Raw genomic sequence first — 15,449 nt, forward strand, 5'->3', positions numbered from 1 at the left:
GGAGCGGCAGGACATAGCTGAGGCTGTGATTTGGACTTAGGCACGCTCCTGATAAAGCCCTTCCACAAAAGGAGTGTGGGATGGCTTTATGCCAACACCAAGTGCTCCAGGGATGGATCCATGCTCACAAAACAACATTCCCATTCACAGCAAAATAAAGAAAAATAAATTTATAGAATAAACAGTATACAGAATAATAATAAAGAAAAATAAATGGTAGGGTTTGGATTTTTTTTTCCAGCCTGGGTCCATTTCCAGCTGGATCTCATTCATAGCTGAGGACAAGGTTTTGGGGTGGGCAAGAAGGACTCAGAAGTAGCTTCACCACCAAAATCTCCATGTTGCTGAGCCAAGCTGAGCAGGCTCAGATGAGTTGAGGCAGAAGAGGCACCTGCCAGCAGTGATTTTTGTGTTTATTTTTTTCTCCAAGGTGGCTTTGCCAAAGGCAGGGAATGGATTTCCACCTCCTGCCAGCTGTGAAGATCATGTGCACAGGGGAGCACAGTCAGCAAAGCCTTTGTTTCCCTTAAACATTAAATCACCTCTGGTTGCTGCCGTGTTTCTCCTTTCCCTTTTTTTTTCTTCTCTTAATAATTTTTGAGTGCAGCTGAGCTGCTGAGAAACCCATCACGTCCAAAACATTTACACCATAAATAAAAGAACAATGCAATAAACCATTAGATCATGTAGGGCTGTTGCAACAGCAGCAATTAGGTGGAAGGCACGAGGGTGGGAAGCATTCATTTTCTATGGATGTGACTTTCCTAGCCCAAATTCTGGACGACCTGAGGTTACCTTTTCCAGCCTGGCTTGGCTGTGCTGTCACACGGGGCTGGGTGGCCCAGCTGCAGGCAAGATGGGACAAGGCAGCGGCGTGGGATGGGGCTGGCATGTGCCAGTGCTGAGCTTTAGTCACCCCTGTCATCGATGACTGGCTCTGCCTGAATGCAAGAGGAGCAGATTTGTGAGTGCCATCCCGAGGCAGTGCAGGCTGCCAGGGCTGGGGCGGCTGCGTGCGCTCCTGCACGTGTGCAAGGGAGCTGTGCTTGCTCTGCTCTGGGCTCAGGTGGGTTTGGAATGGGGTTGGAATGGGTTTGAGGTGTGTTTGAAATGGGTTTTCAGGGATATTCAGCTGGTTGGGTCTGGAATGAGTGCCAGCGTTTAGGGGCACAGCACATCCATGCTCTAAGCATGTCCTGCAGGTGCCACAGCTCCTGCGGCCCTCTGGCTGCCCCACCCTCATCCCAAACCTGTCACAGACATCTTTCATGAAAAATCCTTTCCTTAGGATTTTTTCTCCTGAGAAGCTGAGAGGCCTCAGAAACAAAATGTAAACAATGGTTATCTGCTGCTGTGGAATGCAACAGGTGCATCTGGGATTGGTCTCATGTGGTTGTTTCTAATTAATGGCCAATCACAGTCAGCTGGCTCGGACTCTCTGTCCAATACACAAACCTTTGTTATTCATTCTTTCTTTTTCTATTCTTATCTAACCTTCTGATGAAATCCTTTCTTCTGTTCTTTTAGTATTGCTTTAATGTAATATATATCATAAAATAATAAATCAAACATTCTGAAACATGGAGTCAGATCCTCATCTCTTCCCTCATTCTCAGACCCCTGTGAACACCATCACAAACCCCTCCTCAAGCACTGCCTGGCTTTAATTACAGGGTTAGAATTTAGATATCTCCAAAAACTGAGCTGAACCCCTCCTGATGCTGCTGAGTCAGGGATAGAATGAAAGACTCCAGTCTTCAGAAGGTGGATCAGAAGGTAATTCAATGAAGATTGTGGGACTGGACATGGCTCTTGGTGCTGCAGTCTGGTTGAGGGGTTAGGGCATAGCCACAAGCTTTTGTTTTCATTCTTTTTCTATTCTCAGCTAGCTGATTAAATAATTTCTTCTATTATTTTAGCACAGTTTTAATATAATATCTATAATAAAATAATAAATCAAGCCTTGTGAAACATGGAGTCAGATCCTCATCTCTTCCCTCATCCTGGGACCCCTGTGAACACCGTCACACCAACCCATCCTGGTGGGAGCCCCCTTAGCCACAGCTGTTTTTGCGTGGCTGGCAGGTTTGGGAATTGCTCTGGGCTCTGCTCCATGGGTACAGACTGTATCTCCCAGTGCCCCAGTGACCACGCTGGATCCCCTGAGGCACCACAAGCATGGCACCCGGCAGTGGGTGAAAGGTGCCCATCAATCAGGAGCCTGGCGCTGTCCCAGCCTGGTTCACAACAACATGAACTGAAGGGAGGTCATGCCTTGAGCCTGAGCCTGGCTCTCCTTTACAGGGAAGCTGGCAGGAAAGCCTGCCCAGGAGTCGGGTGTCCCTCAGATCTCTTGTTTTTGTCTAGCAGTTGTTTTCCTTGGGGCTGAGCTCTGGGTAAACAGCTGGGCTGGGAAATGTGAAACCCGGGCTGTGGCCGTGCTGTCACCACAGGTGTCAGCCCAGGGACGTGCAGGGAGCAGGAACCCACCAGAGCTGTGCAGGGGGGCACAGGGGGATGGAAATGTGAGGTGAGCCCCTGTCCTGGGGTCATCTGTTTGTTTTGGGAGGTGTCCTGTTTGTGGCACAGAGTTTGTGCTGGCACAGGGTGCCCAGAGCAGCCGTGGCTGCCCCTGGATCCCTGGAAGTGTCCAAGGCCAGGCTGGATGGGTCTTGCAGAACCTGGGATAGTGGAAGGGGTGAAACTGGGTAATCTTTTATGTCCCTTCCAACCCAAACCATTCTGTGATTCCCTAACGGGTGGTGTTGCTGGAAATGCTGAAGCAGACACAACAAAAGTGGTTTTCCCCCATCTCCAGTTTTATTCGGTGAGGATGAGTCATAATCAAAGGCCAAGATGTGTTTCCACCTGTGCCATGCCCTCCTGGCTCTGGCTCTCAGCTCAAGTAACAGCAATTATTTAGGAGAAAACTGAAGCCCTCACAATTCTCTGAAGCACAGCATCTTTCCTTGTGACCCCTGCCAGGCACCCAGATGCTGCTTTGCTGCTCCCTGTTAAACTCCAGGGCAGAAATCTAAACATTCAGCTCAGTTTTCCTTTTTTTTTTTTTTTCCCCACAAGGAGCTGTTAACAGCTTGTCATTGCGGGTTGGAAAATATAAATGTATTTGAGAAAATATGTTGGCAGCAAGCTCCCCATATTGTTTCAGCTTGCCCCAAAATTCCTGAGACATTTTCCATTAATATTTTTCATGTCTGATTGGAAAATATCAGAGAAAGAAGAAACAAATTCTGTAGATGTTTTTTAATAATTTTAGACATTTTTTTCTCCCCCAGCCAGGTCTCCTTGGCATAGAAAAAAAGTAAATGAAATACACAAATTAAAATCATATGCTTGGACTTAAATGCACTAAAATCATTGCTCTGTAAGTGGAAGAATTTTAAGAAAACCATGATAAGGAAATTTGGTTATTTAATTTCTGCATTCCAGCAATCTGTGTGATCTGACTCCAGTGATTTGGGTCCAAAACTTGGTTAGGAGAGATGTTAGGAAATTGGAGGTTCTCTGAGAGAGACTGTGACTGTAAGGAGCTCCAGCAAAAGATATGGGAACAAACCTGGCCCTTACTATTCTAAATTTCAGCTTGTTGACCCCACACTTTCCCTCTCACCTGTCTTTCACAGAGCTCCTACAAGCAGTGCCTGCAGGTCTGGAGTTTAAAAGCACAGGGCAGCACTCTGGAGAAGCGGGACACTTGGAGCTCACCTTGTGGTTTTGAATGGAGAGAGGAGCCCCTGGGGAGGCAGATCCAGGGCACAGCTCAGCCCCGGGGGTGCTGCTGGTCCCAAAGTGGCTCTCCCTGGAGCGTGTGGGCCCCTGTTGGGCAAGCATTGTCCGGGTTGTGCCAGCCCTGTGAGGAAGCAGGGGTGAGCAGGCTGTCCATGGGGCAGGCGTGCTCGCAGAGCTGAGGTGTGGGTGGGAAGGTTCTCGGCACGTACGCGATTTCAACACGCAAAGCTCTGCTCTGCCTCCCTGCGTGGGGCTCTGGGTTGGACAAGGACCTGTGGTTTGGGTCACCTCGAGCTCTGAGATGTGTGTGGAATGGTTTCGGGCACAGCTCCGAGTTCCCCTCCGTGCTCAGAGGACACAAACTCCTCCAGGACACATCTCACCCTGGTTTGCAGTCAGTACCCACAGCAGGGCAGCTGGATTGTTCCCTGTGCAAATGAGTGCCCATTTCTCTCCACAGGTGGTAGAAGTGGTGAAAAGTGACCAATTCCTTGTAGACACCCCAAAATTACATAAATCCTTCCCCAAATTCTACCCACAGCTTTGCAGTGGATGGAGGCAGAGCAGCAGGAGCTGAGAGCGTCAACGCCTCCTCCCTGCTCAGCATCCCTCAGGGGAGCCTTTCCATCCGAGCCTCCCAGGCAGTGCACATCCTTCTGGGATGCTGCTTCAAAAGGCCCTGCATCAGGAGCCAAACTGATTAGCAGCGGGGACTGAGACCTGAGATTAAAAAATACCCTTTTTTTCCTGGGCTGTGATTAATCTGGTGCCCGCTGCTGCCTACAAGCACATCCCCCTTGATGCTCAGAAACACAAACCCAGCTCTCTCCCAGAGCTTGGTGTTTTAGGGTTTTTTTGCATTACTTTGAAGAGATTCCCCAGCATCTCTGGTGTATCTGACTTCACCACATCATTGCCTACAAGTATTTTAGAGGCTTCCCTGTCACCATGACGATGCTGAGGTTGTCACTGGCCCGGGCTTGTTACATAATGAGGTGAGTCAGCGGCAGAAAGGCCACAGCCTTTGCTGTTGTTGGATTTAATAACCTGCAATGACGAGATAACGATCCGGGCTCTTAATGAAAGGTGGGTGGTAATGAGAAGTTGGGAAACAGTTCAATAGCAAAGTCCAGGGGATAATGACAGGCTGAGATTTCCGGAGGGGGATCACGGGCTGAACAGATTCATCATCCATGGGGGGTTTCACATCCAGCACCGAGCCCTGCAGGCAGCAGACCTGGAGAGCTGCATCCCACCTGGGAATTAAGTTTTCATAAGCACAATCGGCTTCAGCCACTGGGCACCTCCATGAAAATAAATCCTCTAACAATCTACTCATACAGGAGGGCTGGAATTCTTAGTTCTTCCCATCAGAGCTCCAAAATGCTGTGTTGCTTTGCCGCACTGTGCTGGTTTGGGCTGGGAGAGGTTGATTTTCTCCAGAGGAGCTGCTCTGTGATTCTGACTGGTGGCCAAAAGAGTGTTGATAATACAGAGATGTTTTTGTTTTTTGCTGAGCAGGGCTTACACAGAGTCAAGGCTTTTCTGCTCCTCACCCCACCAGCAAGGAGGCTGGGGGGCCACAAGGAGTTGGGAGGGGACAGAGCAAGGACAGCTGACCCCAAACTGACCAAAAATATTCCATAAAATATTACATTTTTGTCGTGTTTAGGAAAGGGGTGATGGTGTTTGCCATCCCAAGTCACCACTGCATGTGATGGAACTCTGCTTTCCTGGGGATCACTGGAAACCTGTGGGAAGTGGGGAGTGAATTCCTTGTTTTGCTTTGCTTGTGCACGTGGCCTTTGCTTTACCCATTGAACTGTTTGTACCTCAACCCATGAGTTTTCTCACTTTTACCTTCCAGTTCTCTCCCCTATCCTACTGGGGGGGACAGAGTGAGTGGGGCTGAGTTCCCAGCTGAGGTTAAACCATTAAAATCCTAAATTAGGTCTGGTTCAGGTGTGAGCATGTGACTGTGTTCACAGAGATCTTATGTTGAGGGAAGAGACGAGGATCTGACTCCATGTTTCACAAGGCTGATTTATTATTTTGTTATATATATTACATTAAAACTATACTAAAAAAATAGAAGAAAAGGTTCTCATCAGAAGGCTAGCTAAGAATAGAATAAGAAGGAATGATAACAAAGGTTTGTGGCTCAGATTCTCTGTCTGAGCCAGCTGACTGTGATTGGCCATTAATTAGAAACAACCAACATGGGCCAATCCCAGATGCACCTGTTGCATTCCACAGCAGCAGATAACCATTGTTTACATGTTGTTCCTGAGGCCTCGCAGCTTCTCAGGAGGAAAAAATCCTAAGGAAAGGATTTTTCATGAAAGTTGTCTGCGACATGAGCACGTGGCTGTAATTCTGCTGGTTTTCCCGGAGAAGGCACTGTGGTAGCACATGCCAAGTTCTGCTGGCAGCAGCAGCACAGGGAACATCTGATCTGGCGGCGGGGACAGAGCAGCCCTGTAAACACACTTTTCTCTCAGAGCAGCAGGGTTTTTCTGCTGGATCAGTGCCTTGTCGCAGGTGGCTGTGGCCTCTTGATTAGGGATGAGGTAACCTGCGGTCAAGTCCAACAGCCCGTGGATTTACACCCTAAAGCAATCCCAGGATTTTCAGTGGGGAATTTCACACCTTAAAATAACAGTGCAAACAGGGAAGTGTTCCTTTCATGTAACTAAAAGTACCTGGGAGTAGAAGGCTCAACCCAGTGCCAAGATAATGTGAATATTGTCTTTTCAGAAGCTCTGACAATGCCAAAACCTGAATTGTGGCTCTCTGACTGATCTGCACCCTTTAACCCCTGTTATTAAGACCCGAGCCTGAACTTCTGCATCCAGGTTTCATTTCAAGAAGAACCAGTATTAAATTCCTGAGACTGGAATATCCCAACCTCTTGCCATTTAATTACCCCATAACTACTTTTAGAAACCCGTGTTTCGTAGAATCACAGAATGGCCTGGGATGGAAGTGACCTTTAAACTCATCCAGCTCCAACCCCTGCCATGGCAGGGACACCTTCCACAAAAATACATTGCTTTGAGCCCTGTCCAACCTTGGACACTTCCAGGGATGGGGCAGCCACAACTTCTGAGTGCCAGGGCCTCACCATCCTCACAGTAAATAATTTATTTATAATATCTACCCTAAATCTACCCTCTCTACCACCTATGGAGTCAATTATCTTTATGGTTTAGCCCATTTATGGGGTGAGTTTTGTTTTGCACTAGTCTTGTACAGTCAGGAACTTTCACAGGACGTTGCTCAATCCTCCTGGACCAGTTTCTGAGCAGACCTGCCAGCTTTGTGAAATGTCTCTGCTTTAATGGATATTTGCAGCTTCGGAGTGTTATCTCCAAATTATATTTTTTGAGAACTACGGAATGTAATAATTTTTTAAAATTACAAATAAAGCTCCTTTCTTAAATATGAACCTCCATCTGGGAGGCTCCTTTGGGGTCATCAGTCCTGGCTAATGGACACCCATTGTACACCTCTCCATTTTTGGTCTTAAGATTTACTGGGTCATCCAACACACATTTGGATGTGCATTTCCACCTCTCTGAGGACAGTGGAGGAAACCTTGATTGATTTTACTTTAAATTTGATAAATTGAGATTGAATCCAGGCTCTCCTCCTTCCTTCTTCCCCATATTCATCAGAGCCAGGCATTGCATTTATAACTCCCATTTCCCTTCCTGCTACCCTTTAACTCACGCAGGTATAACCAAACACCTTCAAGTTAGGGCACAAATCCAACCACTGAAAAGAAAATAAGGTTTGAACCCTTGTCCTCCTGCCTGAAGAGTTTTAAACTAAAAGAAATTAAACAAACAAACACCTTTGCAGAGTGTTGGCTTCAAGGAGGAGTTTACTTGAAGGAGTTCCTGCGTGGTTCAGAGTGTGGCAGTGCCACCACACAGGGAGCTCAGAGCAGAGGGCTGAGCAAAACCAGCAGGTCCCCAACCCGCTATATCATCTGAATGAGCCTGAATTCTGCATTTCTGCACCCGTTTCCTGGCTTTTCCTGTCCTTGGCTGCCAGGAAAGCAAGGCCAGCCCTGGGTGCAGTGTCTGACAGGGGCTGATAGCGGGCTGAGCAATGCCCTGTGCCCTGGTGGGGATTTCCCTCTCCGGGGCTCAGCCCTGCTTTCCCAGTGCCACAAGCTGAATTTCCCCCCTTCCTCTGCTTGTGGTTATTTTTAGGCAGAGCTGCAGCCACAGGCAGGCTGTGGCAGCCCCGTGGTGTCCCAGCGCCCAGTGCTGTCAGCAATGACTGGAATTCCTCAAAACCAGCCGAGGAAGGAGTTTCATGAGCACACCAGGTGCAATTAGAGGGTGCAACAGGCTGAAAACAGCGCGGCTTGTGCACAGCCAGGAAGGAGCACTCGTGTCTGCACTGGTGGGGGAGAGGAGGGAGAGCTCTGGGGCACACGATGTTCCTGCCCTGCATCCTGCGCCCCGGGCAGGGCTCAGCCCTCCCTGCTGCAGAGGGACCAGGAGCCCCCCTGATTTCAGGGTCAATCCCTGCTGAGGAACCCCTAATCCCTGCAGGAAACCCTGTCTGGAGTGATCTGTGTGTTTTGAGAGGTGTCCTATTTGTGGCACAGGGTTTGTGCTGGCACAGGGTGCCCAGAGAAGCTGTGGCTGCCCCTGGGTCCCTGGAAGTGCCCAAGGCCAGGTTGGACAGGGCTTGGAGCAGCCTGGGACAGTGGAAACTGTCCCTGCCCATGGCAAGGGGTTGGATCTGGGTAATCTTTTATGTCCCTTCCAACCCAGACCATTCTGTGATTCCCTAATGGGAACCAAACCATTCTGTGATTCCCTAATGCTGCTGTCTGCAAATAATATCGTGAGGAGATGTTTTAGCTTGGTTTCTGTTCCCCTTTGCGGCAGGAGGAAGAAAAGCAGCGTGAGACTGCAAAAACAGGAAGGTGACAGGCAAGAAATGAGGAAGAAAACACAACTTGTTCAATTTCACCCCAATTCATTGCAGGGACAGATGCAGGAGATCTTGGTGTTCCCTCCCGGGCATCAGGAGCTGGGTGGGATGAGGCAGAGGGAGGGTGGTGATGCAGGTACAGTTCACACTTCGTTCCCTGTTTATTTATTGCTGGAACAGAAATACCTGCGAGGGGCAGGGAGGCAATTGAAAACTGCAGGCGCAAAGGACCGCGAACTCCAGCTGCCTCTCCAAATCCAAACATTTTTATCAGCCTGATAAAATCAGACTTTTAGCACCCTCCAAACATTTTTATCAGCCTGATAAAATCAGGCTTTTAGCACCCTCCCCGCCACCAGGCTGACCCGCGGCAGCTTTTTCTCAAGTCCTTCCAAAGAAAGTGCCATCAGCAGTGAAAACTACTCAGCATCCAGCTGGCAAGGGGAGGGGTACATCAACCACTTGATTTCCTTCCTGACCTTTTTGAAAGCATCGAATTCCCCGAAAAATGTTGCAGACAATTTTCTTGGCTTTTTCAGTATCCCACTATTTAAAATTATTTTTTGTGACTGCAAGATTTTAGCACTTCTTTTTTTTTTTTTTTTTTTTTTTCTCTGTTGCTTTTGCTGTTGTTGTTGGGTGGGTTTTTTTTTTGTTTGTTTTTGGTTTTGGGGTTTTTTTTTGGTTGGTTGGTTTTTGGTTTTTTTTTTTTTTTTTTTTTTTGGTTTTTTTTTTGGGAGGGTTTTGGTTTTTTTTGGGTTTTTTTTTTTTTTTTGTGTTTTTTTTGGTGTTGTTTTGTTTTTGGTTTTTTGTGTTTTTTTTTTTTTTTTTTTTTTTTTTCCTGGAAACCATATAAATTCCCCTTGGTCAGCCCAGAGGAATAATTTTTTCAGTTGCAAGACAATGTCATTAACGCACTAATAAGAGTCTGGGCAGCTGCTGCCTGACTTTTGCAACCACTCTCCCGGGGTAGGGAGCGCTTTGGACCAGCTTTAAACTGGATGAGAGTAGATTTAGATGGGATATTAGGGAGAAATTCCTTCCTGTGGGTGTGGTGAGGCCCTGGCACACGGTGCCCAGAGAATCTGTGGCTGCCTCATCCCTGGAAATGTTCAAAGCCAGGTTGGACAGGGCTTGGAGCAGCCTGGGATAGTGGAAGTTGTTTCTTACAGCAGGGGGTGGGATGGGATGATCCTGAAAATCCCTTTAAACCCAAACCCTGCTGTGGTTCTGAGCTCTGTGCCCACATTCCAGGCCGATAAACCAAGGCCACGCTGGAAAGCGCTGCAGATGAAGCTGCCCTGACATGAAGGGAGCACAGTGTGTGGCTGCACCTACACAGAGATGAACACACAGCTCCCAGGCACCCAAACCATGCAAAGAATTCCTGGATGTGTGACTGGGATGCCACCAGGCATCTCCTCCCAAAGGCACATCCAAAGGAGAGGATGTGTGCTGCCCTGAATGTAGGCAGGAACGTGACTGGTCCTTCCCTTCCAAGTTTCCTTTAGAGGGAATCAAATAAATAAATTGGAAAAAAAAAAAATAGACTTGAGAAGAGGAGGGTGAATCACGGCTTAGTCAGAGTTGGTGCTGGCATTCTGATGACAGGAGGGAAGGCTGGCTGGTGACCAGTGGGTTCTTCCAAAGGGGATGGAGAATGAGGTCTGGAGCTGTTATTTTGGGATGCATCCAGAGCCACTGTGTCAGGATGGGTTGCTAGGTGAGTTTGACGTTGGAGCAGCCGTGGAACAAAAGAGGGAATTGAGAGGTTTTAGTTTTGGTGTTTCAGAGAAGTTTGAAGAATGTAAACCCCATAAGAGCTGGGTATTCTATTCTCACAAAAATTGAGTTTCTCTTTCTCTCTTTCCCTTTCTCTTCCAGACTTTCCCTTTTTGTACCTCCCTCTCCCACCTCTCTGGACCTGCTGCATTAATCCCTTGGACTCTTAAGGTCAATTTCTTTCCCGTTTACCCCCGTGATTTTCACATTTCAAACCCTGGCATTGCATTTATACCCCTGTCCCTTCTCAATTTTTAAACATCTGCCAGTTCCTGACTGGGGTATGTGTGGCACACACGCTGGCTGCTTGGTTCCTTGCTCCACCCTGTGTCCCTTGGCGTGGGACACCATCCCTGTCTGTCTGTCTGTCCCGTGTCACCCTGTGCCTGTGGTGGCTCTCCAGGAGCTGACACATCCCCCTGACAGCATCCAGGCTGCACCAGTGACTTGATTTCCTGAAAAATCGCTGAGCTAAGCACCCCTTTGGGCTTCTTATCGCAGCAGCTGCCAGCAGCGTTTTATTTACCACTCCAGGTGCTATTTTTAGGAAGCTGGGATTTTGCATAGCACGATTTGGGAGGGGGGAAAAAAATAATCCTCTGAGTGCACCTAAGTGCCATCCCTGCCCTCTCCCCAGGGTGCAAGTGCCTTAAAAATAGAAATGCTTCTTGCAGCTGACCTCCCTGGCAGCAGCTGGGCGCTGGTGCCTTTGAAATCCAGGCCACTTATTTAGGAGTCGAAGCTTTCCGCTCCAGTTATTTGGGAGTTTCTAAGCCAAGAGTCACTAGGTGGATCTAATTTGAAGCGACTGTGATTTTAATTCAGGCAGGGTTTCGCTTTCGGGCTCCTTTTCATGTCGTGGGGGTGGTGATTTGTGAGGTGGGAAAGAGATGTGGAGAGGGGAGAGAGCTGCTGGGGGAAGGGGGATGATGATGATGATGATGATGATGATGATGATGATGATGATGCCTGAATTCCTCGTCCTGTAAAATCATGTGAATTTTTGTCCTCCTTCTGACTCATGCTCTAGCTGGGAACAGGCTTTCTGCTGCCCTCCATGTTAGAAGGATTTGGGGATTTTGTGCGGAGTGGTGCAGGGAGGGCTGTTGTGCCTCACTCCCATCCCATCCTTGCCAACTGGAGCACTCACAGCTCTCTCCCATCTTCCTTCCCACACCCCAAATCTCTGGTTCTTTTCCAGCTCCCTCATAGTAGCTTTTTTTAAATTTTTTTTTTAATTTTTTTTTTTTTTTTGCCTGTGAATATTTTTTCCCCTTTGTGTAGGAGAGGGAAAGATTGTGCACTTTTTACTTCATCTTGGCTCCATGTAAGGAATTAGCCAGAAATATCTTCCTTCTAAATGCGTTATAAAAATACAAGGCTTTGCTTCCAGAGAAGGAAGATGCCCTAAGTAAAAAAAGATTATTGAACATTTTAGGTATCTGAGATGCTCCTTAGCAGGCTTTAAATTCTGAAGCAAAATTTGCTGTATTCAACACCATCAAAGCAGATGCTCCCACCTCTAGAGCTCTTCCCACCCGTGACACAATCCCACATTTCCCTGCTGTGGCAAATTCCCAAAATCCTCCCAAAGAAACCCCTCCATGCCAGGTGGGACCATCCCCATCAGTGCTGGGGGACAAGGGGGTTTGGGCACCATCACAGGAATTTTCAGGGTGGTCCCAACCCCTCTGTGCTGCAAACAGAGCCTGTGTGGGGGTGTCAGCATTGCTGGGGTGCAGTTTGCAGCCTAATTTAGAGTGGAAATATAACTTGCAGGAACCTGGCGAGTGGATTAAGACATTTAATAAACCAATAAAAGATTATTATTATTATTATTATTATTATTATTATTATTATTATTATTATTATTATTATTATTATTATTATTATTATTATCATCATCATCATCATCATCATCATCACTACTACTACTACTATATTTTTATTGTTATTTTTTATTATTATATTTATATTAACATTTATATTATATTTATATTATTATTTATTGTATATTAACACGACATAATGAAGAACAATGAAATTAATAGCAAAATGAAAAAATAATAATAACATAATTTTATGAAAACGTTAAATAATAAATGATAGTGAAAGGAAAAAGTAAATTATAACGAAAAAATAAAATGAAATAATGAAATAATGAAAAAAGAAAAAATAGTAAAATGCTAACATTATAAAAATAATAAAATATTTTTATTAAAACATTAAATAAAAAAAGAATAATAAAATGAAAAAATAACAGTGAAAAAATAAAATGAAAAAATGAAAAAATAAAGAAAAAAGTAGTGAAATGATACGATTATAAAAATAATAAAATAATTTTATTAAAACATTAAATAATAAATAATGAAACGAGATTATTAAATTAAAATAATAATAAATTTGTAAAACATTGAATAAAAATTAGCGTTTTGCGCCCGTTTGCGAGCAGAGGCTCCCGCGGAGCATCCCCAGCGCGGCTGCCGGCGGAGGGGCGCGGAGCGGGGCGGAGCAGCCGCGGTGGCCGCGGGCGGAGGCGGAGCCGCCGCATCCCGGGCATCCCCTCCGGGGGAGGCGGCGCAAGCGGCACCGCATGTGCGACGTGAGCGACGTGCAGGAGCGCAGGGCCGGCATCCCCCGGCCCCCCGGGACCCCCCGGGACCCCCGGCATCCCCCGGGACCCCCGGCCCGAACCCGCCGGCCGCGGAGTGAGCGGCGCAAGGGGCGCGCCGGCGGAGCCCCCCCGCGTCCCACCGCTGTTGTACTTAGGGTTCCTTTATCTTTCCCCCTCCCTCTGTTTTATTTTTAAAATTTGTTTTTTATTTTATTTGCCTATAGTTAATTTTTTTTAATTTTATTTTTTTTATTTTGTTCAACTTTATTCCCAATTTTTTTAAAATTTCCTTTCCCCCTTCTTATTTTCACCTCTATTCCCTATTTTATTTTCCTAATTAATATTTAATTAATATTTTTCTCTTTACATCTTTTACTCCTTTTTTTGTATTTTTAAAGCATTTTTTAAAAAGTTTTTTATTGCCGAGTTTCCATTTTCCATTAAAAACTTAAATTCAATTTCCATAATTTTACATCATTTTGCATCATTTTACACAGCATCCCCTCGTTGGTTGAAAAGACGCGAGAAATGAAATAGGGCATTTATTTGACCGTGAATATTTTGCTCTGGGGGTCCCCTGCGCGCCCCGGATCCCCGCGGTGGGGGCGGGGTGGGTGTCGCGCTCCCCCCGCGGAACAAAGCGCGTCCTTTGTCCGCGCTGCAGCGCGGGCCGCGGCCGCCAGGGGGCGCCAGGGGCCGCGCCGGCATCCGCGCCTTCATCCTCCTCCCCATCCTCCTCCTCCCTCTCCTTCCCATCCTCCTCCCTCTCCTCCTCCTCCTCCTCCTCCTCCCCGGCGGCGCCGCAGCGCCCGCCCGGCCCGGCCCGGCCCGTCCCGCCCCGCCCCGGAGGCGGTCCCGGCCTGTCGGGATAGAAAGAGGCGGCGCGGCGGCTGCCGGCACATCGTGAGCGGAGCCGGCCCGAGCAGCAGCCGCGATTGTCGCACCGCTCCTTCCCCGCCTGCCTCGCGTGGAGATTCTGCTGCCTTTCTTCTCTTGCTGGTTTTTTTTTTTTTTCCGATTTAAAAGGAAAGATATTTTATTTTTTTCCTGTGTTTTTGTTTTAATATCTATATTTTTTTCTACCCCGCTTTCCATCGGGGCTCGCCCTCGCTCTCTCTCAGCGCGCAGCGGCTGCGCTGGGGCCATTCCTGCCCGGCTTTGTGCCCTGCAGACCCGGCCCTCCTCTTCCTCCTCCTCCTCCCCCTCCTGCCGTAAAACCTTCACGAGGCTCGCAGCAGCATCCGAAAGCGCCGCAGCCGCTCGCCCAAACCACCGACTGCAACAAAACCCCCTTTTTATTCTATTTTTTATCATATTTTTCCCCCACCTCCTCCCCCCTCCCTTTTTTTATTTCTCCTCCTCCCTCCCTCAAACGCATCAAGGTGGACGCGGAGCGCAAAAAGACCTTTGTTTTAAAAATGCCCATGGAGCTGACGCAAAGCCGCATCCAGAAGATTTGGCTTCCCAATGACAACCGGCCGGCGCTGCCCCGCCGCTGTGAGTACGGGCACGGCAGCATCCCGGTGGGATGGCATGGAGGGATGGGATGGATGGATGGGGAGGGGAACTCTTCCCCTTTCTCCGCGCATCGTGGCGGGGCTCTTTGCAGCATCCTTTCTCCTCGGTGTGCCCGCATCCCAGCCTCAGCATCCCGGCGGTGCCCGCATCCCCCCATCCGCGGCATCCCATCCCCAGCATCCCAGCCTCAGCATCCCGGCGGTGCCCGCATCCCCCCATCCCCGGCATCCCAGCCCCATCCCCAGCATCCCGGCGCTGCCATCCCGTGACTCAGGCAGGGCAGGAAGGTGCATTCCGCTGTCACATGGCCCCGCAGGATGCGGGGAGGTGCCGCCGCCACTCGCGTGGCCCCATTTCCACTCTGCGCTGCCAGCGCTGGGATTAAAAGGGAAGGGAGGAGGTTGTTCACCTCGGTTGTTCACCTCGCAGCCGGGATTTGCGCCGTGTCGAGCGGCTCGCCCGGGGATTTGTTAATGGTGGAAGCATGAATGGTGTGGGCTGGAAGGGACCGTAATGATAATCTCGTTCCACAACCCTCCTGCCATGTGACAGGACACCTTCCACTAGACCGGGTTGCTCCAAATCCTGTCCAATTAGCGTGTTAAAATTTTTTGGGGGGGAGATGCAGGGAGGATTAGGGCAATGTATTTAAAACTCCAAGCAGACACAGCCGTGTGCAGTTTGCTGTTTAACCCCGAGGGGATGGGGAGGCAGGTGGAGGGGAATGCACAAATTAGCGCTGAACCTCCTGCATTGCTGTCCCCTTGTCTCTGAAGCTCGCAATATACAAATGTTTGGGTCACCCCGGTGTTACTATAAAGCAAATCTT

The 15,449-nt window shown here is 48.2% G+C and overlaps 1 protein-coding gene across 8 annotated transcripts in view; it reads left to right on the forward strand.

Annotated features, from left to right (window-relative positions):
• PFKFB3 (6-phosphofructo-2-kinase/fructose-2,6-biphosphatase 3) overlaps positions 1-15,449 on the forward strand; it is a 48,222-nt gene that overhangs the window by 11,687 nt on the left and 21,086 nt on the right. The window contains exon 2 of one of the 8 annotated variants that reach the window (XM_063153685.1): positions 14,485-14,599. The exons of 1 other annotated variant lie outside the window; for it this stretch is intronic. In XM_063153685.1, coding sequence (XP_063009755.1) covers positions 14,521-14,599 — 79 coding nt within the window. In that variant the 5' untranslated portion in view covers positions 14,485-14,520. Of the gene's footprint in view, positions 1-14,043; positions 14,600-15,449 lie in introns of those variants that run through there. 6 more of the 8 variants (XM_063153681.1, XM_063153677.1, XM_063153684.1 and 3 more) reach the window with 6 other exon arrangements.

The sequence above is a fragment of the Melospiza melodia genome, chromosome 4 (assembly GCF_035770615.1).
Source record: "Melospiza melodia melodia isolate bMelMel2 chromosome 4, bMelMel2.pri, whole genome shotgun sequence".
Taxonomy (NCBI): Eukaryota; Metazoa; Chordata; class Aves; order Passeriformes; family Passerellidae; genus Melospiza; species Melospiza melodia.